The sequence below is a fragment of the Microcaecilia unicolor genome, chromosome 11, assembly GCF_901765095.1.
Source record: "Microcaecilia unicolor chromosome 11, aMicUni1.1, whole genome shotgun sequence".
Taxonomy (NCBI): domain Eukaryota; kingdom Metazoa; phylum Chordata; class Amphibia; order Gymnophiona; family Siphonopidae; genus Microcaecilia; species Microcaecilia unicolor.
The window spans coordinates 74,553,609-74,578,821 of record NC_044041.1 but is presented as its reverse complement, the minus strand read 5'-3'; the positions used below and the strand labels follow the sequence as shown (position 1 = coordinate 74,578,821).

Here is a 25,213-nt window from a genome sequence, read left to right as displayed (position 1 = left end):
TCCAGGGCCTGTGGCCTTACATTTTGCTTCTTGCAAGTGCTGCATTTAACCCAGCACTCAAGTCCCCCTCTATATGTTAACAGTAAGCTTTGAAATAATCTATACAAATGCCAGATCTAGTGAAGTTCTTGCCTGAACCTGCAGCCGTCCTGTGTTCGCTGATGTTAGGGTTGTAACCATGGCCACTGCAGATTGCCCCAGCAGGCAGCAGCCTTAGCTTAGTGAGAATGAGCATGAATCAGAAAGGGGCTGCTTTTGGCACATTTTTGGAACATTTTTGCTGGGTGGTGACTTCAGACAACATCTTCCCATGTTGCTGTGTGAATCATGTTGAGCAAGTGCCAACACATGTCTGAAATGAGAACCACTGTGTCCTCAGATCAGAAAAGTGCATCTGACCCAAAGAGGCTTCATGGGCTGTCTGCTGGGGAATATGACGCACCCAACATCCTCAGGAGTGCAGCAGGGTACAAAAGGACCCTCTGCTTCTATAACAGAGGTGAAGTTTGGGGTGGGCATGGGGCGGTCCCTCCCAAATGGTGTGGATGTTAATGCAGGCAAACTACGCTATTGTTCTACAATCTAATTAAAGAAGATATTGCAGTTCTTTGGGACTATCAGAAGACTACATTTTCATCTCAAGCCATAATGAGGTGAGAGCATAGACTGTCTAAACGCAATCTTTTGAGCGTCACTCTGAATGATCCTCTGCCCCTCACATTTACCTAGAGTTTAAATATGTCCCTTGGTCTTCATATCTTGACCATTCTCTCATTCTAACTTGTGTATCCTTTGCTCAAACTGCAGGCACCATTGATTGACAGGGGGATCAATTTATAAGGGCAGGTTTATTTCCTTAGGGTTCTAATGGTTTTATCTCCTCTGAACAGACCATTTTTAAATCATTTGTTCCTTCCACTGGCCTGGGTCTCACAGATACTCCAGCCCAATGCTATATCATTTTTGTATGCTATGCAGAGACAAAGTGGGGAAATTGGAGTCCCTGGACCCCCTGTACGAAGACATGTGGTGGAGGGCGCAGGGTCAGGCGCAGGAGCTGTCAAAAGTCTTCTAAGATATCCCTCTGTGTTGGTCGACCTATCGAAGTCCAGAAGTGTGCTGGTTCCCCTTGTCCAGGTAGGACTTTGCAGCTGGTTCTTGTAGATCCCACACCCAGACCCACTGCAGTTGCAACCATAGTATAATAAATTTGCATGTGTTAATGAGATAGACAGAAACCCAATATAATTAACATAAGATTTTCCAGTAGTGCTACTTACCATTTTCAAAGTCTAGTTTCTTTCCGATGCATTTAACTTGGGTGTAAATTCATGTGAGTGGACCAGAAGTGCCAACATTGTCAGCAATCACAGGGCAGCATTTTACGGACAGATCAATTTTACTAGCCATGTGAGGTCTGAAAGAGGGGGGACTTAGGGGACTGTGTGCTAGTGAAGGTACAACCATTGGTTTTGCACTACAGTGAGAAATATTGTGTCTCTGATGTTTGCACATTTCAGTTTGCCCATTAACGTGTATTACAGACAGTGGTAACAAGGACTGCAGTGGCTGCACCTGTCATGACCATGTACTGGAGGGCAGTGTTTTTTCCACTGAAGGCATGCCTCTTTCCAATGCCAAGGTCGCACTGCAGAAAAAACCTCTGGACATCCTCACCACATCAGACCAGAGTGGTGGGTTTCGTGTGTTGGGGATCTGTGCCAATGGAAAAAACAATGTCACCATTCGGCTAGAGAAATACGCACCTGCCACCTTTCCAACTGTTATCAATGGCTCTAAGACCTCCAGGGTTCAAGCTGTCCTCAAACGAGCAGGTGAGAGAGATCTTCCATGAAAAAACAGTCAGTAAATTGTAAATAATGTATTTATATGCAGGAACTCTTATCTCTGCATCCATTTATCTATTGAAACATTTATCTAGTCTGTGTGTGCTAATATTTTGGGGCATAAGTCTGAAAGAGGGAATGATCAAAAAGCCTTGTTGATGTGCCTTGGATTGGATATTTGCAGTACAGATACACGTATATTTAGTATTTCTGTAGGCTATTTTGAACATTTCTTAAACCAAAGCAAGGAACTATACCTCCAAACGTAGGACAATTGCTTGCCTTAATTCATTTTTAGCCATCTAGCTCCAGTGTACAATTCTGATGGCTCTGTGAAGGAGACACTTTAATGGAATCTTCTCATTCTGCCCCCCTGCTTCAGCACAACAAAAGTGAAAACATCTGTAACCCATAGTTCCTGGGGCCATTTTGTGTTCTGCATTGTGATCGGTGTCTTTTCTTTTCTTTATCAGAGAAACCTTATATGGTGAAACATCCAGAATCAAGGGTCCGGACAGAAGGGCAGCGAGTGGCTTTCTGTTGTGATGCGGTGGGCACCCCAGTACCATTCAAGTATTACTGGTGAGATCCTGAATGCAGACAGCTGGAAACACAGTGTTATTCCTTCTTCTTTTCCTCTCTGAGAGTTTAGGAAAATTCTGTATTTCACTGAACTTCTTATCCCCCTTTTAATCTCCCCCTCCAAATCACATTCAACACCATACACAAACACATATCCAGCTGATTCCACATACAAACACACCTGCACATTTCTTTTTGTGACAGAAGTGGAGAAGGCCTAGTGGTTAGGACAGTGGGCTGAGAACTAGGACAGCCAGGATTCAAGGTTCAAATCCTGCTTCTAGTGATGCTCCTTGTACTACTAATCATTTCTATAGCACTACTAGACATACTCAGTGCTGTAAACATTATACACAGGTACTTTCTCTGTCCCTAGAGAGCTCACAATCTAAGTTGATGTACCTGGGGCAATAGAGGGTTAAGAGACTTGCCCAAGGTTACAAGGAGGAGGAGTGGCCCAGTGGCCTAGTGGTTAGAGTACTGGTCTTGAAATCTAGAGGTGGCTGGTTCAAATCCCACTGCTGCTCCTTGTGATCTTGGGCAAGTCACTTAACCCTCTATTACCTCAGGTACAAACTTAGATTGTGAGCCCTCCTGGGACAGAGAAACATCCAGTGTACCTGAATGTAACTCACCTTGAGCTACTACTGAAAAAGGTGTGAGCAAAATCCAAATAAATAATAAAATAAAGGAGCTGCAGTGGGAATCAAACCCAGGTCACCAGGGTCAAAGCCCAATGCACCAACCATTAGGCTACACTCCTTGTGACCTCCACCACTTTAGCCATAATCTTAGCTGTAATATTCTTGCCTGATTAACTGGCTCTTAGTGGGCCCTTAGGGTATATTCAGCAGCATTTACCCAGATAGGGTTAGTCTCTAAATGGCATCTAAAATCTAGATGCATCCAAAAAATATGCTTAGCGTTATTCTATAAACCACACCTAAAATGCTATTCTATAAACCATGCCTAAAGCTAGGCACAGTTTATAGAATAGTGCAAAGGGCCAGGGAACATGCCTACATTTAGGCGTGGCCACTTACGCCACTGAAAACCTGGTGTAAATACCCATGCCTAAATGTAGGCAGTTTTCTCCGAATTCTATAACAATGTGCATAAATTTGAGTAGCACCCCTGACACCCCCCCACTCCTCCTATGGTCATGCCCAATTTTCAGCTATGCACTTTGGGATTTACGTGCGCCTCATTTTAGAATATGCCTAAAAAGAAACACATGCCAATTCCAATTATTGCCAATTAGTGATGATAATTGGTTATCAGCCAATTATCATCACTGATTGGCTTATTACTCAATTAAGGTGCATGTGTAAATTGGACATGTGCCCAATTTAACCCATGCTACTCACCACACCTTATGTAGAACCCAGGGGATGGTGCCACTGAATATCCTCTCTAAGTACTAAAGCCAAAGCTGCCTATTGTGTGGGAAATCTAGGGTCTGAGTCAGCCCTTAACCCGTTAAGTTAACCAATCAAAGAGGACTGTATAAATATCAATCCTATCTTTGGCCAATTTATTTATTTGGATTTTGTTTACATCTTTTTAGTAGTAGCTCAAGGTGAGTTATATTCAGGTATTTCTCTCTCCCTGGAGGGCTCACAATCTAAGCTTGTACCTGAGGCAATGGAGGGTTAAGTGACTTGACCAAGATCACCAGGAGCAGCAGTGGGATTTGAACTGGCCACCCCACCTCTAGATTTCAAGACCAGTGCTCTAACCACTAGCCAACTCCTCCTTAACTGGTTACAGACTGACTATCAGCAATTATCTAGTTAAGAATTGGCCGTTCGCACATACTTGGATATTTAATGTCAGCACCCAGACATGATCCAGCATTGAATATCTGGACATAATTTCAGCAGACGTGGTGGTCAAGGTTAAAAAACAAACAAACCTCTGATCCCCACCAACTAAATGTTACCCCCTTAGATTCTAAGCTTTCTGGAATCAGGGAATGTCTGCTACACCTGAATATAATCCACCTTGACCTACTAATGAAGCTAAAATTAATATGGCAGGGTTGCTGTAGGGCAGAAGTGAGGTAAATTGGCAGAAATGTGTTTGATATCAGTACTGAAATAGCAGGACTGGGGTGAACTGGCAGAAAAAAGGCAGTTTTATGTAATCTATCTAATTTTGGGGATCCTGCCAGGCACTTATGACTTGGATTAACCAATACTGGAAACAGCATACTGGGGCTGATGGACCAGTATCATAGGCACCCCGCATGAGAGGCTTGGGGATGCTGAGCAATGGCATCCTCAGCCCAAACCACGACATTCTCCTCTCTCCCATTGCAAGTGCCATTTGGCCCAGCTGCCTTAAGTTCCAAGGTCTGTGGCAGGGACAGTAGCAGTAAAAACATCAGGGGGATGCGCTAGACCATTTCCCTGCACATACCACTGCTAAAGTTGTGCCAATCCCACCCCCTCTGATGTCAAAGGGGCAGGACTAGCAGAGCTAGCAGGGGGGCACAGTGGTGAGAGACAGAGAGGATAATGCTAGATGGGTCAGAAGAGAGAGAAGGAAAAGGAGCAATGCTGAATGGGAGGAAAGAGAAGAGAGAGAGAGAGAGAGAGAGAGAGAGAGAGAGAGAGAGAGATGGGATCATGCAGGATCTGGGAGGTGGAGAGAGAGAGAAGAGATGCTGGATAGCAGGGGGAGACCGAGAAACAGAAGATGTTGGATGACGGGGAGAGAGACGGAGAGAAAGGAGATGCTACATAGCAGGGGGAGAGTGACATGAGATGTTCCATGGTGGGGGGGGGGGGGGGCGAGAAGATGTTGTTGCATAGTAGAGGGAGAGAGACACAGAAAGGGAGAAGATGCTGGATGACAGGAAAAAGGGAAAGAGAAAGAAGATGCTGGAGGAGGCATGACAAGATGGTAGCATGACTCTAGCATTGTGAGAGGTGGTGCAGTTTTGCTGCTGGTGATTTTTCTCTTACCTCTGGGATGTGATGCCGCTTACGAAGAGTAAAGGGGTAATGAGGACAGTTCTCCCGCTCGCCTCAACTTTGTCCCCCATCCAGCAGAAACTTGATTGCTTCTTGTCCAGAGTCCATTCATCAGGAGTTGAGCCCTGCTGTGAAAGTAGTTGGAGGAGCATCGCCTTCGCTGGGGCACGAAACAACACTTTTGCCCCCTATTTCCAACACTCTTGGCTAAAGAGGTTAGGGCTCTTCAGCTTGGAAAAGAGATGGCTGAGGGGGAATATGAGTGGTGTAGAACAGGTAAAAGTGAATTGATTTTTCACTCTTTCAAAAAGTACAAAGATTAGGGAATACTCAGTGAAATTACATGAAAATACTTTTAAAACAAATAGGAGGAAATATTTTTTCACACAAAAGAATAGTTAAGCTCTGGAACTCGCTGCCAGCTGATGTGGTAATGGCGGTTAAGGTATCTGGGTTTAAAAAAGGTTTGGACAAGTTCCTGGAGGAAAAGTCCATAGTCTGTTATTGAGATGGACATGAGGGAAGTCACTGTTTGCCCTGGGATTGATAGCATGGAATGGTGCTACTAATTGGGTTTCTGCCAGGTACTTGTGACCTGAATTGGCCACTGCTGGAAGCAGGATACTGGGCTAGATGGACCATTGGTCTGACCCAGTATGGCTATTCTTTATGTTCTTATGAGAGGGAACCTTCAAGCTGCAGGAAGTGCTGCGAATGAGGCTTCCAGCGAGGGCCCTGTGTCGCTTCGAAGTAAGCTGGGGGATGAGACTCAAGGAGCAGCAGGATTTTCTGCTGCATCCAGGGAGGTGACTTTGATGACTATTTGGTCAATGCACCAGAGAATTGACTTAACACTTGCTAAATCATCAGGAGGGGTAACAGCTTTAGTTACTAAGGGCTCTGTTTACTAAGGTGCGTTAGTATTTTTAGCACGCCTACACTTTGCATGTGCGCTAACCATGTAGGCGCCTATAGGGATATTGTAGGCACGTACATGTCTAACGTGCATTAAAAATTTTAACGTGCCTATAACGCTGCTTAGTAAACAGGGCCCTAATTTTGAAGCTCTTTCTAAGACTGTTGAGTCAATTAAATAAGATTCTCCCTGGTCAGGTCAAGCAAGTCCAGGAAGACGTGAAACAGCTCCAAGAGTTCAAAGCGGTCTCAGTTAAAGATAAATCAGTCCTCCATAGAAAGACTGAGCAGATAGAAAATTTCAATAGGCGTTTAAATCTCTGCTTCTTGAATTTTCCTAAAATCCCTAGGCTCTTACCTTTGGATTTGTTCAAGAGATACTTGATGGAAAATTTGAAAATGCCTCTGAACTCTGTTCCCCCTCTCAAAATAAGATTTATTATTTGCCAACTAAGAATTCCCAGGGGAAATTTTAAGACTTTAAGCATTTGTTCACTCCTTTTGGTGGACAAAAAAAAAAAAATCTGGATTTATCGTGATGTTACTAAAACAACCCAGGAACAGATGAAAATCTTTTTTGTCAGTGAGACAGGAAATTTTGAACCTTGGCATGATCTTCTTGTTGGCTTATCCTTGTAAATGCTTGATCCGATATGGGGGGATTAAACATGTTTTTTTCTGCCCCTGAGCAATTGAAGGCCTTTTTGGATTTGAAAAAGATTACCTAAATTAGTTGGAATATAATGTTAAATATGTATGAGGTTTCATCCTAAACCTTTACCTTGATATTTATTTGATGTGCTAATTCTTTATTGGTGCTTAAGTATCTCCTATTTATGGTTAGCCACTCCTCCCGATTAGTTGTGGGCTAAGGAAGCCTATTATTAGGGTTCCTTTTACCAAGCTGAGGGAAAAATGTCCCTGTGTTAGCAGGGGGGGCCAATTTTTCCATGCGCCAGGGCCCTTTTTACCTCAGCGAGTAAAAAGACCTCAGACACATTTGGGCATGCAGTAAGAGAACTCTTACCACGTGGCCATGCGACGGGGAGCCCTTATTGCTACCCACTGAGGTAACCAGACCGCGCAGCGATGCCCGATTACCGCTGGGTTACCGCTGTGCAAACCATTTCAGAGGTTTTCTTTTTCCCACAGAAATGACGCATGCTCGGGGTGGGACTACCGCTGGCAGCCGCATTGGGCTGGTGTTAGTCCCGGAAGAGCAAGCGGTAAGCCCACGTTGGGCTTGCCGCCGCTGTGTAAAAGGGCCCCATTAGTTTCTATGTGATCCAACTTTTCTTACTTGTTACTTTGCTGATTTTTTTGTAACAAGAGTTTGTCTTGTGAATATATTGTTAAATTGAATAAAATAAAATAAAATAATAAGTTTGAAAAAAAGGAGATGCTGGATGGCAGGGTGAGAGAAAGAAGATTTAAAACTGGGGAATAAGAGGAAGGAGAATGGGAGGGCCTGGGTGAAGGAAAGATATGGAAAGCTCTAGGTAGATGCAGACTGGGCAGAACAGCAGAAAAATGGAAAAAAAGCATATAGTGGAGGAAGAGAAAAAGATGCGAGGAGACAGAAAAATGACAAATGGACAGGAGACCCTGAAAAGACAGTTGCGATAAGACAGAAAAGCAGTTGCCAGAGACTGCAGACTAACATAATTAGAGAAAATTAAATAGCTAGACAACAAAGGTAGAAAAATAATTTTAGTTTTAATTTTAGGATAAAGTAATACTTTAACATTTAATTTAAAAAAAAAAAGGAAAATAAGGTGATACCTTTTTATTGGATGGTTTCCTGCTCAGAGGAAGGAGGTTTTGGTCTCTGAAAGCTAGTCAAAATATTTATTAGATTAGTCCAATGAAAAGGTATCATCTTCATTTCCATTTTTTGTTTCATTTTTATTTATTAATTTTGAATTTAGCGAGTGGGATTTGTCAGCTTTTGAAATATACAATTGCCATCTTTGTATTTTGCACAGTACAGGGGAACATGCATTACTGTTTCTCTTTTTCTCGGGTGTTGCACTGTATGCAGATTCTGGTTTCCTTAGAGTTCAGTTAAAGTTTTGTCTACATATTTCTATTTTTCATTTGTGGTTACTTATTCTATCTGTTCTACAAGTGTGAAAAAGATCAGGTATTCCGTTAGCACTGAATGTCTGTGTAGGATCAATCTGTACTAATCTGGCTTGTTTAGTTGGCCAATAGGTGTCTTGATGTTCTAATGCCCACTGCAGTGTTCACAGTACTGCCTTTTCCTAGGAATCAATACCAAAGTCACTCAGGACCTATAAAGCAATTCTCCTGGAAATTAGTGCTGTTATGGTACAGTACAATTGCTTTATAGGTCCTAGACTGACTTTGGTATTGATTCACAACATGCCTGGTTCTGGATTTTGGATTTGCCTTTCTCAGTAGGAGCTCAAGTTAAGTTGCATTTACATACAGTAGGTATTTTTGTGTTCTTGGAGGGCTTACAGTCTGCCGGTATGCAAAGCGCTTTAAGTGGGCAGAAACCTCTCCTGCCCGCTTAAATAGATTCTCGCTGCCTAACTGGGGATATTTAGCCAGTGCCGTAGCGAGGGTGCCTGACACCCGGGGCGGGTCGCCGCTGCGCCCCCCCCCCGGGTGCAGGGCACGGTGCCCTCCCCTCCGGAGCGCACCCCCCCGAAAGGCACCCTATCTTTCAGCGGGGGACAGGCGGGAGGGCCGATCCGCCCCCAGTGCACGTCACTGGGAGCTGCGTCGGCTCTGCTGCTTCCCTGCTTTCTCTGCCCCGGAACAGGAAGTAACCTGTTCCGGGGCAGAAAGAGCAGGGAACCAGCGAGCTGACACCCCCCCAGCGCGTGCACCCGGGGCGGACCACCCCACCGCCCCCCTTCCTACGCCACTGTATTTAGCGAACACTGCCACTGAATATCCCGTGAGACTGTCCAAACAAAAAGTGGGCAGGTCAGGGGTGGTGCTGGGGGAAGCCCTGGGGAGGAGCCCCAGGTTATGCGGGTGCTGGCATTATTCAGTGCCCGCACCAGCATAACTAAGTGGCTCAAGAGCTTTTCTAAATATGGCTGCTTAGCTATGTGGGTGCCGGCTCTGAATATTGGGCCAGCACCCACATAACTTAAAATTTTTTTTTTATTTATTTTTTTTTTCTTTACTAAAGCCCCTGAGCCCCTTCAAGCCTCCCTGCCAATGTCCCTTTTTCCCTCCCCTTCCCAGCCCACCTCAAGACCCCCCCCCCCAGAAGCCCCCCTGCCCCCCAGCCATGCAGGCAGACCCTCCCTTCGGGCTTTCCTGTATCCCTGGTGGTAAAGTGGGGTCGTTGGAGGCAGGAGTGCAGCAATTTTAGACTGGCACAGCAATGGGCACAAGCGAGGGGTCTGCGCTCCTGCTCCCAACAACCCCTCTGGACCACCAGGGATATAGGTAGGCCTGGAGTGAGGATCTGCCTGCATGGCTGGGGGAGGAGGGGCGGGCAGGAGGTCTTGAAGCAGGCTGGGAGGGGGGTGGGAAAGAAGGTGACATTGGCAGGGGGCTTGGGAGCTTTAGTAAAGAAAAACAAGTTATGTGGGTTGGCTAGCCCAATAGTCAGCCAGGGCTGCATAACTTTTATGCAGCCCTGGCTGAATATTGGCTGGACCCGCATAAATGCTAGGCACCCAGCCCGCCCAAAAAATCCCCAATATTCAGTGCTGGTGCCCAGACATGGCTCAGCACTGAATATCGGTGGATAAGTTAGCTGGCGATGATCAGTGTTTAAAAAAACGCTGACTGCCACCGGCTGAATGTTGGGAGGGGGGTAAGTTTTTACCTGAAGGAATGGAGAGCTAATTAACCTGTCCAAGCAACAGTGGGATTTGAATCCTGAATTCCCTGGCTCTCAGACCATTGCTCTAACCATTAAGAACAGCTGGTGTAGATAATACATATTTCAAACATATTTGGTAACACAAATAATAAACTAAACATCAGCGGATCTAAAGCCTAGTGGTCATTTGGCAACCTACCAAAAACATTGATAGGCAAATCAGTTTATGGTTGTCAGTAACCACAAGATTTTTGTTACAGTGCTACCTAACATCACATGGCCAGGAGGAAGATGCTGGACTGGGAACCATGTTAAAGTATCTGTATATATTTCCAGAAAACTGCAAATATTGCGCTGTTGAATATATTGTATTATTCTGGTGCATTGCTTTGATTTTTTTCTGGCACATAGTTCCCTGGAGATTATTCAGCGTGAATAGTACTATCAGTAACAGAGGTACCAGTTGCGTGAGGGTGATACAGTGAAAGGATCCTTCCCTGCTGTGTTCAGAAGTGTTCCCACACTCCATTTATTTCTGACATAGGTGTTGCCCCCCCCCCCCCATCTCAAGGATTTTAACTTGCCCAGCCATACCATATCCTTCCCCATCCTAGCCCCACCTCCTTTTAGCCTCCTCAAGCCTCTGAGTCACTGAGGGAGTCCTTTTACTAAGGTGTGCTGAAAAGTGGCCTGCAGTAGTGTAGGCGCGGGTTTTGGATGCACGCAGATCCATTTTTCAGTGCGCCTGCAAAAAACGCCTTTTTAGAATTTTTGCTAAAATTGTACATGCAGCAAAATAAAAATTGCCGCGCACCCATTTTAGGTCTGAGACCTTACTGCCAGCCATTGACTTAGCAGTAAGGTCTCTTACGTTAACCGTGTGGTAGTTGCCTACACGCGTCAAGTCAGAGTCATCACCCGATTTTCACCACGTGCCAGAAAATAAAATATTTTTTTCTGGTGCACGTAAAAAATGAAATTACCACACGGGCCACATGGTAGCCGGGCAGTAGCTCCAAATTGGCGCACGTTGAGTGCGCATAGGCTCCTACGCAGCTTAGTAAAAGGGCCCCTGAGCTCTTCTGCTCCAGCTTCTTCTTTGCTGGGTGGAAAAAGCCATAGCCGCTGAGAGGGGGGGGCAGGGGGGGACAAAATTCCCCAGGCCCGGGCCTCCAAAGGGGGCCCAGCGCCGCAGTCCCACCCACCTTCCGTCGTTGGCCGTCTGCCCCCTGCATTGAAATCGCAGTCTCACCTCTATGAAAGCAGTGCTGCAGGCAGCAGAATGCCTCCCTTTGGCCCTCCTTCCCTCCGTGTCCCACCCTCGTCTGATGTAACTTCCATGAGGGCGGGACACAAGGAGGGAAGGAGAACCGAAGGGAGGCGATCTGCTGCCTGCAGCACTGCTTTCATGGAGGTGAGACTGCAATTTCAATGCAGGGGGCCCGGCCCGGTGGCGGATGGAAGGGGGGAGCGGTGGCGGTGACCTTCGGGGGGGGGGTGGAGGGGGAGCGGCAGTGGCGACCTTGGGGAGGGGGGAGGGGGAGTGGCGGCGACCTCGGGGGGGGGGCAGGGGTGGGGCCCCGGGGGCGGCCTTGACCCGGACCCGGCCCAGTCTCTCGGCGGCCATGGAAAAAGCAGACGATGCATTCTGTTTTCAGTTCTTCATGTTATATGCTATTACCTGCTGTGTACCAGTCCTCTCCCCTCTCTGAGGCGCCTGTCTTCCTGTGCAGGTACCACAATGACACTCTCCTGGACAAAAAGATGTATAAATACGACAATCGCCTGATTCTGCGGAATCTACAGCCACAGCAGGCTGGAACATATCACTGCAAAGCAAGCAGTAACATCGGAGTGATGAAATCCACACCAGCTCATCTCACCGTCATAGGTGAGTATATATGTATATATATCTGGCACAGACTGTGTGCGGTGCGCAGATCTGGGGTCGCTGCTAGCAATGAGACAGACTTTGAGGATTACACTGTAACAATTCCACATCTCCTTGATATAGTGAAAATTTGTAACATAAAAACTGCAGGGCAGGCTCCATGTGATTCTAAGCAATCTGATTTATTGGTGCATAGGACATTCAGACTTTGGTCTCCAAAACAGCCTGCTTGCCCCCTGAACTGTAATCAGGTTTCTGCTGTGTTTTAAAAACACAGAATAAAAAAGTAATAAATAAATCCAAGGCATTTTACAGGAGAATAAGAATTCTATTCTCCGCCCAGAAGGAGTGTTTCATTGCTTAGCACTGGAATATTTAACTTTGAGAGTGTGTCAGAAGGACACAGCCATCCCATAAGTAGCTATGTCATTTTATAATGTCAAAGTGCAGTAGTGAGGGGCCTCGATACTCTAATTCTACGTAGCTATGTGGGTCAACACATATTTACCCCATTCCCTGGTAAGGAGGTGTGGGGGTGGGATTTGGCATCATCATGTATGTAACGTTTGAAAAACCAAGTTTTGCACTCACATGAGCTTGAAGAGAGCCCTAAGCATCACTTGCTAATGTTCTATCCCTGTCTCAAAGATGAGGAGTGCACAGAGAAAGCCCAGCAGCTCCCTCTGCCCACTCTGAATCTTTCATGAATGTGGAGAAGAATTTTACGGCATTAGGGGTGATCTCTTCCTGATCTACTTTTCCAGTCCACTGTGTGATTTCATTCATTTTCTTTGTCTCTAGGCAAAGGACAGTCTGTCTGTGACAGTAAACCTCAGGAGCATCAGATAAAAATGCCCACTGAGTGCTTTCAAGCCGCAACTCGTTCCCATTACTACAATGTAGGCAAGTGTCCCAACAGTCGATGTGCTGGGAAGGGAGGATCTGACCTTCAGTGCAATGACAGCATCCATCACTGTTGTGGGGTCAAACGCATGGAGAACCGGGAGGTGAAGTGCCTGGGATACACCCTCCCAGTCAAAGTAGTGACTGAATGTGGATGTGCCAAGTGTATCCAGCCCAAAATGCTGGTCCGTGGTAGAGTGGTGGCGGTGGACAATGGAGAACCCCTTCAGTTTGGGGAGATTTTCATTGGAAAGGAGCAGGTTGGCTTCACAGGATACAAGGGAACATTCACCGTTGAAGTACCACCGAATACCAAAAGGCTGGTGGTGAAATTTGTAGACCGCTTCCAAAAGTTTTTGGACACCATCAAGGTCTTTCCTTTTGATGAAAGGGGGGGCTCAGTCTATCATGATGTCAAAGTGATGAGGAAAAAAGAGCCCATTGACTTAGATGCCAAGAAAACCAATACTATCATTTTGGGAGATGCTGAAGGGGAAAACCCTATTGGAGAGATTGTGATACCACCAAATTCCTTCATTACAACCAATGGTGAGGTGTACAATGGGACAGTTAAAGCTAGTGTCACTTTTATTGATCCACGGAACATTACCGCTGCAGCTGCTGCCTCCAGTGACCTTACTTTTGTCAACAGTGAAGGAGATCTTGTCCCTCTGAGGACATATGGCATGTTTGCAGTGGACTTTAGAGAAGAAACTTCCAATGAGGTCCTTCAGACAGGCCAGATGGAAGTACACATGGATGTGGAACAGATCAAAATGCCTGAACATATCCAGAAAATGAAGCTCTGGTCTCTAAACCCTGAGACAGGTATCTGGGAGGAAGAAAGTGAATTTCAGTACCAGAAAAATAAACGAAAGAAGCGAGAGGAAAGGACCTTCCTAATTGGCAACCTACAGATACGGGAGAGGCGTCTATTCAATTTAGATGTGCCTGAACATAGGCGCTGCTTTGTCAAAGTTCGGGCTTACATGAATGAGAAGTTCATCCCTAATGAGCAAATGGAAGGAGTGGTCATCAACCTTATTAATCTTGAGCCAATGGCTGGCTACTCTTCCAACCCTCGAGCCTGGGGTAGGTTTGACAGTGTTATAACTGGACCCAATGGAGCTTGCCTGCCCGCTTTTTGTGATGAAAAAAGAGCTGATGCTTACACAGCCTATGTCACTGCTACTCTTGGAGGAGAGGAGCTGGAGGCAGCACCTTCCACTCCTAGGTTAAATCCCAATGTTGTTGGAGTATCTCAGCCATACCTAAATAAGCTAGGCTACAGCAGGACTGATCACGAAGATTCTAGCTTCAAGAAAACAGCCTTCAAGATTAACTTAGCCAAGCCTAATCCCAACAACATTGATGAAACCAACGGCCCTATCTATGCTTACAGAAATCTTAGAGGCTGTGAGGATGCTCCTGTCTCTGCTAACCACTTTCGATTTTACCGAGTTGAAGCAGACAAGTATGAATATAATGTGGTACCCTTCCAAGAAAGTGATTTGACATCTTGGACTGGGGATTATCTCTCCTGGTGGCCCAACCCTCAAGAGTTTAGAGCCTGTTTTATTAAAGTGAAACTCAATGGTCCAATAGAGTACATAGTGAGGTCTCAAAATGTTGGGGGAACCCACCCTAGGACCAGAGGTAGGCTCTATGGGATACGAGATATACGTAGTGTGCGGGACATGAGTATATATAACAGCTCAGCTGCATGTGTAGAGTTTAAGTGCAGTGGGATGCTTTTTGATCAGGCCCAGGTTGACCGCACTGTTGTTTCAATCATGCCACAAGGAAGTTGTCGTCGTACGTTAATAAATCCCCTTTTACAGGAGTATTTAAACAGGCACCCTCCACTGATTGAACAGAATGACACCTCTTCCTTTAACATGCTTGCCCCTGTAGACCCATTGGGCCATAACTATGGGATCTACACGGTCACTGACCAGAATCCACGGCTGGCCAAGGAAATCGCTATTGGGAGGTGCTTTGATGGCACCTCTGATGGCTTCTCCAGGGAGATGAAGTCAGATGTGGGAACAGCCCTGACCTTCACTTGCCAGGAGAAGGCTGTGACACGTCAGAGCTTCTTTCAGCGCCTGCTCACCTCCCCTGGTGAGACTCTGTCTGAGATTCGGCGTGGGATGAGAGAGAATGAGCAGCTGCAGGGTCCTTCCCAAGTGGTGCCTTATCCTGCAGGGACAAGCAGCAGGTTTCCAAGCCAGTCTAGAAGAACTACAAGCATCCGGAGAAGGGTAAATTCTCGCCGCTCTCCCTCCCCCCAGTAATCAGCCAAGAAAATAGAAAAACAGTCTTTCTGCTCCAACTCAAGTTGTGTTATGCAACTTTTTGTTTTGTCCTTGAAGCCTCTGGTACTGTCTATAACCTAACAGCAAGACTCCAGCAAATGAACTTGTTTCATAGAAAGACCTTGCCATCATGCATTCTCTGAGTAGCCCCAGAATAGAACTGAGAACATTCATATTCATATATTCTTTCTAAAAGGACCAAAAACTCATGTCTCATTAGTTAAACATTAGTAAAGAAAATGAAGAAGGTACCGTGAAAGAATCTTACAATACAACATAAACTGAAGTGGAGTTTCAGGTTTATCCATTTTTTACTTGACTTTTAAAATATCTTTTTGTTATTGTTGTTAATGATATAATATTCAAACAATGCTCTTTTCTCTCTGTCTGCAATTTTCTAATATCTTACTGTCAGCAGACAGACTGGGGAAGCATTTTGTTCTAGTTTGTCTGTACCATTCTCCATTAACTGATGGGGGAAAATATATTGTTTGGGCTGTTTTTTAATTAGTTCTGCTTCCCTATCTCTCTCTCTCTCTCTCTGGAGTTTCCTATGCTCTTTGCCCCTTAGCTCACAGTAGCCAGTCACAACACTAAGTCCATGTGTTTGTAGGGTGGGAAGGCCGGTGTTTCAGTATCAATGTGATGGAACCTACAACATGAATTTTCCGCCCTTTATATCTACCCCGTGTCACTTACTGTACCATCACTAGTGCCCCTACCCCTCTATAGCACTTGGCTCTGATTTCCAGTAGAGGTTATAGAAACAAATAGAGTGGTAGAATTCAGGCATGAATGGGATGGACAAAGGGGCCTTAGTAGTGGAAGGAAGGAGGGAGCAGACGTACTGAGTAAAAACACGTGTCAGCACAGTAGACAGGCACACATGAGCAGACTGGGTTAGATTCAGTGCTCCTCGCCTCATCTCCTGGCATCCTTCATGCTTCTAGGTTTCATTTTATGACTGAGGGCGCTAAGGAGGAAAAATAGGGCTTTGTCCATCTCCTTCCTTAAAGACAAGATGTGGGCTTGGGAAATTCAATAATTAGCAATACAATGCAGTCCTGGTCTCTGTTCCTGGTTTTGATAATGTAGGTGCATATACTGTACATTTCCTGGGTTTGGAATCTGCAGTCAGATCTTAATTATTGTAAAGGGGTAAAGGGTCATGGATTTGATATACCATCATTCTGTGGTACAATCAAACTGATTTACATATATTATACCTAGGTATTTTGAATTGACAACTCATTAGAAAGTCATTTTCTGAAGGCATCTCCTAAAACTTTGGACATCATTTATTCTAAAATATATTTATGACTTTTCACTTCTTCAAGCTCAGCATACCCCCAGTCACACGTGGCATTCCCCTGCCCCTCTTGCTCCTAGTCTCTGGTGTATGGCAGGGTCAGACACGGCCCTTCCTCCCCTTTCTTTCAGTCTCTGGAATATGGAAGGAGTCAGGCATGGCATTCCCCCCCCCCCCCCTTTGCTCCCAGTCTCTGGTATATGGAAGGGGTCAGACATGGCATTATCCCCCTTGTTTCCAGTCTCTGGTGTAGAGATCCAAGCAGAAGAGACTTTCTGGTTTAGGTTCTTCTTCCCTCTGACCAGATAAACTGATGATTTTAGCACAAGTCTCATATAATAATATTTTCATCATTGTCTCCATTCCAGCTACTTTCAAATTCTCTCATATTGTCTAAGCATTTATACAGCTCACAAACATGTGAAACAGCCTCTAGGTAAATGATGGACAGCAGTGAAGCTTTGTGGTAAGGCAGAAAATATGAATACCAGTAGGGTACAAATAAATTGGGGGTTAGGGGGCTCTGGAAGCACCCTCGGGTGTGCTCAGTCAGTGTTTTCTGGGTGAGTGTACCTTACCCCACAAGTTAAACCCTATGTCAGTTTCACCCTTTTAGAATTACCAGAAAACAATGGAGCTCTCACCTGCTGGAATTCTGAGGGAAGAGTGGGGGACCCTAACTCTTGGGAATTCTTTGGGAATTAATCCCTACACAGTAAATCCTCTTTGGGTGTGTGCTTTCTGCTCAGTGTGTTTGAGCTTATAAATCCAGGTGGGGCATTAAGACCTGACTGGAGGGTGGATTATTTCTATTATAAGTACATAAGTATTGCCGTACTGGGACAGACTGAAAATCCATCAAGCCCAACATCCTGTTTCCAACAATGGCCAATTGAGGTCACAAGTACCTGGCAAGATCCCAAAACAGTACAATACATTTTATGCTGCTTATTCTAGAAATAAGCAGTGGATTTTCCCCAAGTCCATTTTAATAATGGTCTATGAACTCTTCCTTTAGGAAACCATCCAAACCTTTTTTAAACCCCGCTAAGCTATTATGAGATACATATGTTTTTCAAAGAATTTTGCTATTATACTTTTTCTTAAAAGAAGCAGCCGACATCACTTATAAATAACTACAAGAACATAAGCGTTGCCATACTGGGACAGACCAAAGGTCCATCAAGCAGGGGCGTAGCCATGGGCGGGCCCGGGTTTCGGGTCAGGCCCGCCCAGCAGCAAAGTTCCTGACGGCGATTCCAGTCGCAGGCTCCACTCGCAGTCGCAGCGATTCCCACATGCTGCCTGCCAGTGCCAGCTGCCGCTCAATCTCCTTGCGCTACTAAACGCTAACCCGGAAGTCTCTCCTCTGCAGGAGAGACTTCCGGGTTAGCGCTTAGTAGCGCAAGGAGATTGTTGAGTGGCAGCCGGCAGGCAGCGTGTGGGAATCGCTGCAACTGCGAGCGGAGCTTGCGAATAGAATCACCATCAGGAACTCTGCTGCTGGGCGGGCCTGCAAGGAGGGTGAGATGCTGAAGCTGCACGGGGGGGAGGGATGATGGGGGAAAGATGTCGCATGGGGGAGGGAAGACGGGGGACACAGCAGCTGCACAGGGGGAAGGGAAGATGGAAAGAAAGATGCTGCACAGGGGGGAGGGAAGATGGAAAGATGAGGCTTGGTTGGTGGGTGAGGGAGATGCACGGGGGAAAAAGGGAGAGATGCAGCAAAGGGGTGGAGGGGTGAGGAAGGGAGAAGTCTTGGCTGTGTATGAGGTGGAGGGGAGGGACACATGCTGCATACAGAGGGAATAGGTGGGGAGGGGGAGAAATGGTAGGCATAGGGGTGGAGAGGAGGGAGAAATGGTGGGTATAGTGGTGGAAGGAGGGCGGAGCAGAGAAAATTTTGTGCCCACCCACTTTGGGCTCAGGCCTACCCAAAACTGGCTGTCTGGCTATGCCACTGCCATCAAGCCCAGTATTCTGTTTTCAACAGTGGCCAATCCAGATCACGAGTACCTGGTGAGATCCCAAAACACATTTTATGCTGCTTATCCTAGAAAAAAGCAATGGATTTTCCCAATGGACACTATATAACCTTTCCTCTCCTCATCCCCCACTATACTTGAAACATAGGTGCCTTCATTCGACCACAATATCACCTTTGTATTTCTTTCTCTACCAGACTTGGCGAATGCCTTTACGGTACTATGTAAGCCACATTGAGCCTGCAAATAGGTGGGAAAATGTAGGATACAAATGTAACAAATAATAAATAATAATACAAGGAGAACAACTGAGGGTCATTAACACCCTAAATTCTAGCTGAACAGAGCAGTGGGGCTCCTACCTTGTTCGCCACCCGGGATGAGTCACTGCTGCGTCCTCCTGGTGCATCACCCTCCCCCCCAAGGCATGCCACACACCCCTAAGCACATCATCTGACTTTTTCTCCCAGCAAGGGGGGTGCGTAGAGCAGGTGCGGCTCTTGGCTCTACCAGTCTCCTGTCCTGGAAGTAACATTAGAGGGGGCAGGGGATCGGCAGAGCCAATAGCCGTGTGCCTGCTCTTCGCACCCCCTTGCTGCCTGCACCTGGGGTGGACCGCCCCCACCGCCCCGCCCATGGTAAGCTACTGGAACAGAGTCACAAGAATCAAACTGCAGCTTCTGATCAACTCTACCAGGGGCATCTGAGTGTTTTCAGGTATGGGCCACAGGATCAGAAATCCATACATGTGTGCCATATGAACATTTTAGCCTGTTATAGTGTGATTTACACTCAGAGCTGGCTTAACCATTGGACCAGGCAAGGCTGTGGTCCAGGGCACTGGCAATTTAGGATGCCAAAACAACCAGCCTCTGACCTTGCCTGGTCTACAGGTAAGCCTTTTCTTCCCCCCTCCCCAAGTCCGGTCTCTCCCCTTTTCTCTTCCCCTTCCAGTGAGTCTGGCACTGCTCCCTCACCTCTCTCACTCCACAGTGGTCCTGTAAAGTTTACATGGGTTGCTGGTGACAGCAGCAGAATGACAGGCTGCCTTTGGCCAGCCTCTCTGAGGGAAAGAACAGTGCCAGACCTGCAGTGAGAGGGACAGAGGAGGGGGAGAGAAAGACTGGACCGGAGTAGGGGAGGGGGAAGAGATAGCAAACCTGGGGGAGGGGAGAGAGGGGGCACTGGAAGCGATACAATGGGGGGAGGCCACCAAAGCAAATTGATTCAGGGCACCGTTATCCCTTAAACCGGCCCTGTTTACACTCATCAAAATTTGTGTATGTGTTCTAAAAGTCTGCTTTCATGTCCACCAAATAGCTCTGTAATGCTTCAAAAACATGTGTGCTAGCCAGGGGCGTAGCAGACCGGCAGGAAGGGGATCCAGAGCCCAAGGTGAGGGGCACATTTTAGCCCCCTTCGGCGCCGCTGACCCACCCGCCATTGCTGACCCCCACCAACGACCCTCTCAACCTCCCCTCCCGCCACCAACCCGCCGTCGCCTACCTTTGCTAGCAGGGGACCCCAACCCCTGCCAGCCGAGGTCCTCTTCTTCCGGCACAAGGCTTCGTTCTGTTTCTGTGAGACTGACGTCCTGCAAAGGTAGGCGACGGCGGGTTGGCGGCAGGAGGGGGGGTCGATAGGGTCATCGGCAGGGGGGTCCATGGCCAAATCTATGGGGGCCCAGGCCCCATGGCCCCACGTAGCTATGCCACTGGTGCTAGCTAATTAGGTACACTTTTATACTAAAAATCTCAATTGGGTCTCATCCCAAGGTCAGGTGGGCTGCACATCGGACACCCCTGAATTATATGATAATAACAAGGAAGATCCCACAGTGTAAACTGCTTAAAGGAATCAAGAGAGTTGGTAACACACACATGCAATGAGACAGAAAAGTATACACACACAAATACACATACAATCACAGACAGCCACACACACATGCATGCATTTTCACAGAAAGGCAAACACACACACGCATGCATTACCTAGACTTTCAGATGATCACTAAACCCTTTCTCTTCTTGGTTGTACTCTTGTAATTATAGAAAGATTGTACTTCGTTTCTTAAAGTAAGTTGCACTGAACCCGTCATGGGGATATTGTTGACCAATAAGAAATACAGTAAAGTAAAGGTACACGTACATACCCTGACACAAAGAGGTACACGCACACACACAAACGTACACACACACACATACACATACATGAGGCATGCAACACAGAGGTGCGCACGTGCACACACACACACACACACACACACACACACACAGAGGTAAACACAAACATACACCCACACATGCAGATGCATGCAGGCAGCAACAGAGAGAGGTGTGTACACATGCACACACACATACACACACACACTGACACAGAGAAGTACACACAGACGCATGTACGCATCCGCATGTTGCCATAGACAGGTATGCACACATACACCCATACACACACACACTGACACAGAGAGTTACACACACACATTGCCTTAGAGAGGTACATACACATAAACACATGTGCTTTGCCACAGAGAGGTACACACACACACACTCACACAAATATATGCACACACATTGACACAGAGGTATTCACTCACCAGACATTGACACAGAGAGGTAAACACACACACACACACGCACATACATTGCCTCAGTGAGATATGTACACATGCACATGTGCATCGCCACTGAGAGGTACACACACACGCACACACATTGAGAGATACACATGTTGACACAGAGAGGTACATACGCACATATTGCCCAGTCTCTCGGTGGCCCTGTATTCCTGCCCCATCCTGCCTACTAACTAATGGTCTTATGGCAGTGCTGAAGACCCAGATACACAATGCTAGTGTCCTGACATAGCCTGGTATTGAAAATGAAACTACAGGTCTAATTTAGTTGTAGGCAGTCAGTGCTTAAAAAAAACCCACTGACTGCAGTTGGCTGAATATTGACTTGTTTTTGTTTGGCTACCTGAGACAAGCAACAGAAGCTGCCCAGTTGTAGCTCTGGAGGCCCTGTAAGGCGCCAACATGTGTGTAAGCAGGTTTATTTCATATTTTCTGGCCCAGCAATTTCCTCCCGCTCCTTTGGGCTTCCACCCCCCTCCCCCCATTCATCATCTGATCACTGCACCAGGGCTCCTTCTAGAACTTGCAATCATGGGCCCTGAATCCAGCTACTAAGAAGTTGCCATTGCTCGAAGATTGGGATGCCTCAGGATCTCCATCCCTGCCCAGCTGGGAGAGCATTAAGAACTGAGCTGGAAACCAAACTGGCCATGACTGCCAGAGCAGATAGGCGACTACCTACCTACCTAGCAAAATAACGTTGGAGCTGTTTTCTTCTGAGAACAGGAAATGAAAGGAGATATGTTTAATTGCAGCACCCTAATCTTTTCTCCACTCACCATGTGATGCAATCTGACTTTGCCAAGAGCCCATTCCTGGGCTCTGCCAAGTCTAGGTGATGGCAGCCAGGAGTGAGGTAAGGGTAAAAGAATGAGCCAGACAGACTCTCTCTCTGGAATGAGAAGAGGGAGAGGTGTTTTGTTTTGCAGCTACTGAAGGCATTTTGGTACACCAGATTCCTACATACCCAAGTCACACACACAGAGGTCTTTGGCGAGTACTGGAAGATCCCGACTCTATCTTGCCCTGCCATTAAATTGTACTATAATCTTATTCCCACCAGTTAATTCCCATCAAATCACACAGCAGAGATCTCTTTACGCGTCTTGGGGCTGAAGGGCAAATTGGGTGTTTATGACTGTAGAGAGTCTGCTAAGGTAGTATCTTTCTAGGAATGTTCAAGTCCTAGCAGAGGCTTCGCAGATGGATTCAATGCATACGAGGGGTAATTCTGTACAGGTCACCTAAAGAGTGTGAACTAAGTGTGAATGCTATAGTTGTAGTTTATTTAAGCGTTTATTTAAGGTTATAGAATACTAGCATACAGGGGTGGCCCAAGGCAAGATGCCACCTGAAGCAGGGCTGAGATGCTGTCCCCCCGTCCCCCTGGGTCATGGTCTGGCACCTCCCCCCTTCCTTCTTCCTCCACCCCATTCCCCGAGTTTACCTTTTTTTCCCATTTTCCACAAGGTGGCGACGGCAGCGTTTCCCATATGCTGCCCTGTCGTGGGCACTGGCCTCTTCTCTACTGCAGCCCGCCTCTGAGGAAACAGGAAGTTACATCAGAGAGGCAGGGCACAGTAAAGAGAAGAGGCTGGTGCTGGCGGCAGGGCAGCATACGGGAATCGCTGCCGCCGCCGCCTTTTGGAAAGTGGACAAAGAATGTAAACTCAGAGAAGAGGGTGGAGGAAGGAAGGGGGAGATGCCACTCCAGGAAGAGTACCGCTTGCGGCCCCTGCCACTGCTAGCATAAGTCTGCAGTTATGAGCACAACTGTAGGCGTGTGAGTACTAATGCTAGCTCTATGGCAGGTGCAAATGCTCACACCTAAATGTGCAAGTTACATGCATAACTGCTTGGCACGTCCCTGCCCCACCCATGCCCCCCTCACATCTACACCTCTCACGGGAAAAAGGCCTTTTCTTAAATGGGGCAATAAATGGCCGTGCGGTGTGCGCTAATATTAAAATTAGCGCACAGCTATTTACTGCCTGAGCCCTTACTGCCACCTATTTAGCAGGTGGTAAGGGCTCACGCACTAACCCCACGGTAAACAGGAAGCATGTAGCAATGTGGCCACTCTGCCGATTACCACTGGGAACACCCCCCGCGGTAGAAAATAGAAAATTATTTTCTACCACTGGAAACTGTACGCACCAACTTCGGAACTACCGCTGGGCTCCCGCGCTACTCCGGTGGTAGGGCCAATTTTGCCCACACGGTAGCTCCACTGCACCTTTTGTAAAGGAGTCTCTAAGTGCAAAAAAATGTGTGGGCAAGATTATAGAATTGGGGTGGGGAGGAGAGGGGATGGTGTACACAGTACCATATTCTGTGCAGAAAGACAGAGCATTCCTGTACCCTTCTTTCCTGTTTTGGTCTGTGTGCGTGTGTGTATGTGAATGTGTGTGTGTGTGTCGAAGGGTGAGAGGGCAGGCAGTGATCTCAGATCTTCACTGTCTCTGAGATGATATGACAGTTCTTCACAGTGCATATGCTAATAGGTCTGAACTAACATAGTAACGTAGTAAATGACGGCAGATAAAGACCTGAACGGGTCCATCCAGTCTGCCCAACAAGGTAAACTCATTACATGGTATGTGTTACTTTATATGTATACCCAAGTTTGATTTGTCCTTGCCGTTCTCAGGGCACAGACCGTAGAAGTCTGCCCAGTACTGTTCTTGTACTAAAAGTTCTGAAGCTAAGGTTGAAGACCCTTAAATTTACACTCCAGCCCATCCATATCTATTCAGTCATGATCAGGGCATAGACTGTAGAAGTCTGCCCAGCACTGGTTTTGCTTCCCTATTACCGGCATTGCCACCCAATGTCTGCTAAGATTCCGTAGATCCATTCTTTCACCTTAAAGTTCCTCTGCTAGGTTCTTGAGATTCATCTGGATATCATCGGGTTGATATTCAAAAGCGATTTAACCAGCCAGAAACAGCTCCTGGCTAGTTAAATTGTCTGTTTGTGTCTAACTGCTAATTTTCAGTGGCATTTAACCAGTTAGTGCCGCTGGAAATAACTGGTTAGCGCCGAACTGAAAACTGGCTGTTTTGGAGGCATTCCGGGAGCAGAGTCAGCACTTGGTCGATTAAGTGCTGACATTTAGAACTTAACTGGCCAAGGTAACCGCATAAATAGGACTGCAAAGTCAGTCCTCTCTTTATGCAGTGCCCCATAGCTGATTAAGTATTTGAATATCAACCCTTAACCAGCTACGCATTTGGTGGCTTCTGAAACCCAGAAATTCAATGCCGGTGCATGGACATGGCCTAGCATTCAATTTCCAGGTTTAATGCCAGCAATGATCAGCAAAATGCTGATTGCCGTCGGCTGACTATCAGGCCCTAAAAGTCTACCAATATGAAAATATTAGATATTGAAAGTTGAAGGGTGGGGTCCTTTAAACAGACTATCCTCCTCCTTTACTGGGTCTCACTCTTGCTCCTGCACTTTAGAAATCCTATGAGAAAATAGGCAAATGTCTGTCAGGACCAGGGGTGGACTGACCATATGGGCAACCGCCAGTGGTGTAGCTAGGGTGGACGCTAGGGGAGTGGCTGCTCCCCTAAATGGATTTCTGCCAGCGCCTATTTTTTACTCAACGTGTTACATTTAAAACGTGTGCTGGCGAAAGTCCGCTTTCGCGCTGCTCTGGCTACCCCCGCGCCTTCAACCTAGCTCTGCTTCTGGCAACCGTGCAGTGCCCTCCCCCTCCCCACAAACTACAGCTCCCCCCAGTCCCACCTTAAAGGACCCTGGTGGACTAGTGTCCTCTTCGGGGGCAGGAAATATCCCCATTCTTTCTTGCCCGCTGCTGCTATTCTGCCCAGCACCGTTGCATTTTCAAAATGGCTGCGATTCTTCCTGCAGCAGTCTTGCAAGACTGCCAAGACCTGCGAGGCTACCACAGGAAGTCTCGGCAGCCATTTTGAAAACATGGCGGCATCGGGCAGAGCAGCGGTAGTGGACAGGAAAAAGTGGAGATCTTTTTTGCCCCCAAAGAGGCCACTAGGCCACCAGGGTC

General features: G+C 46.8%; 1 protein-coding gene across 3 annotated transcripts in view; it reads left to right on the top strand.

Moving 5' to 3' along the window:
- Nucleotides 1-15,758, top strand: part of CILP2 (cartilage intermediate layer protein 2) — a 31,387-nt gene extending 15,629 nt beyond the window's left edge. For 2 of the 3 annotated variants that reach the window (XM_030219008.1, XM_030219005.1), the window contains 5 exons: nucleotides 979-1,137; nucleotides 1,521-1,835; nucleotides 2,321-2,429; nucleotides 11,870-12,027; nucleotides 12,829-15,758. In XM_030219008.1, the coding sequence (XP_030074868.1) occupies nucleotides 979-1,137; nucleotides 1,521-1,835; nucleotides 2,321-2,429; nucleotides 11,870-12,027; nucleotides 12,829-15,227 (3,140 nt within the window). In that variant the 3' untranslated portion in view covers nucleotides 15,228-15,758. The remainder of the gene's footprint in view (nucleotides 1-978; nucleotides 1,138-1,520; nucleotides 1,836-2,320; nucleotides 2,430-11,869; nucleotides 12,028-12,828) is intronic. The other variant, XM_030219007.1, reaches the window with a different exon arrangement.
- Nucleotides 15,759-25,213: the final 9,455 nt, after the last annotated feature.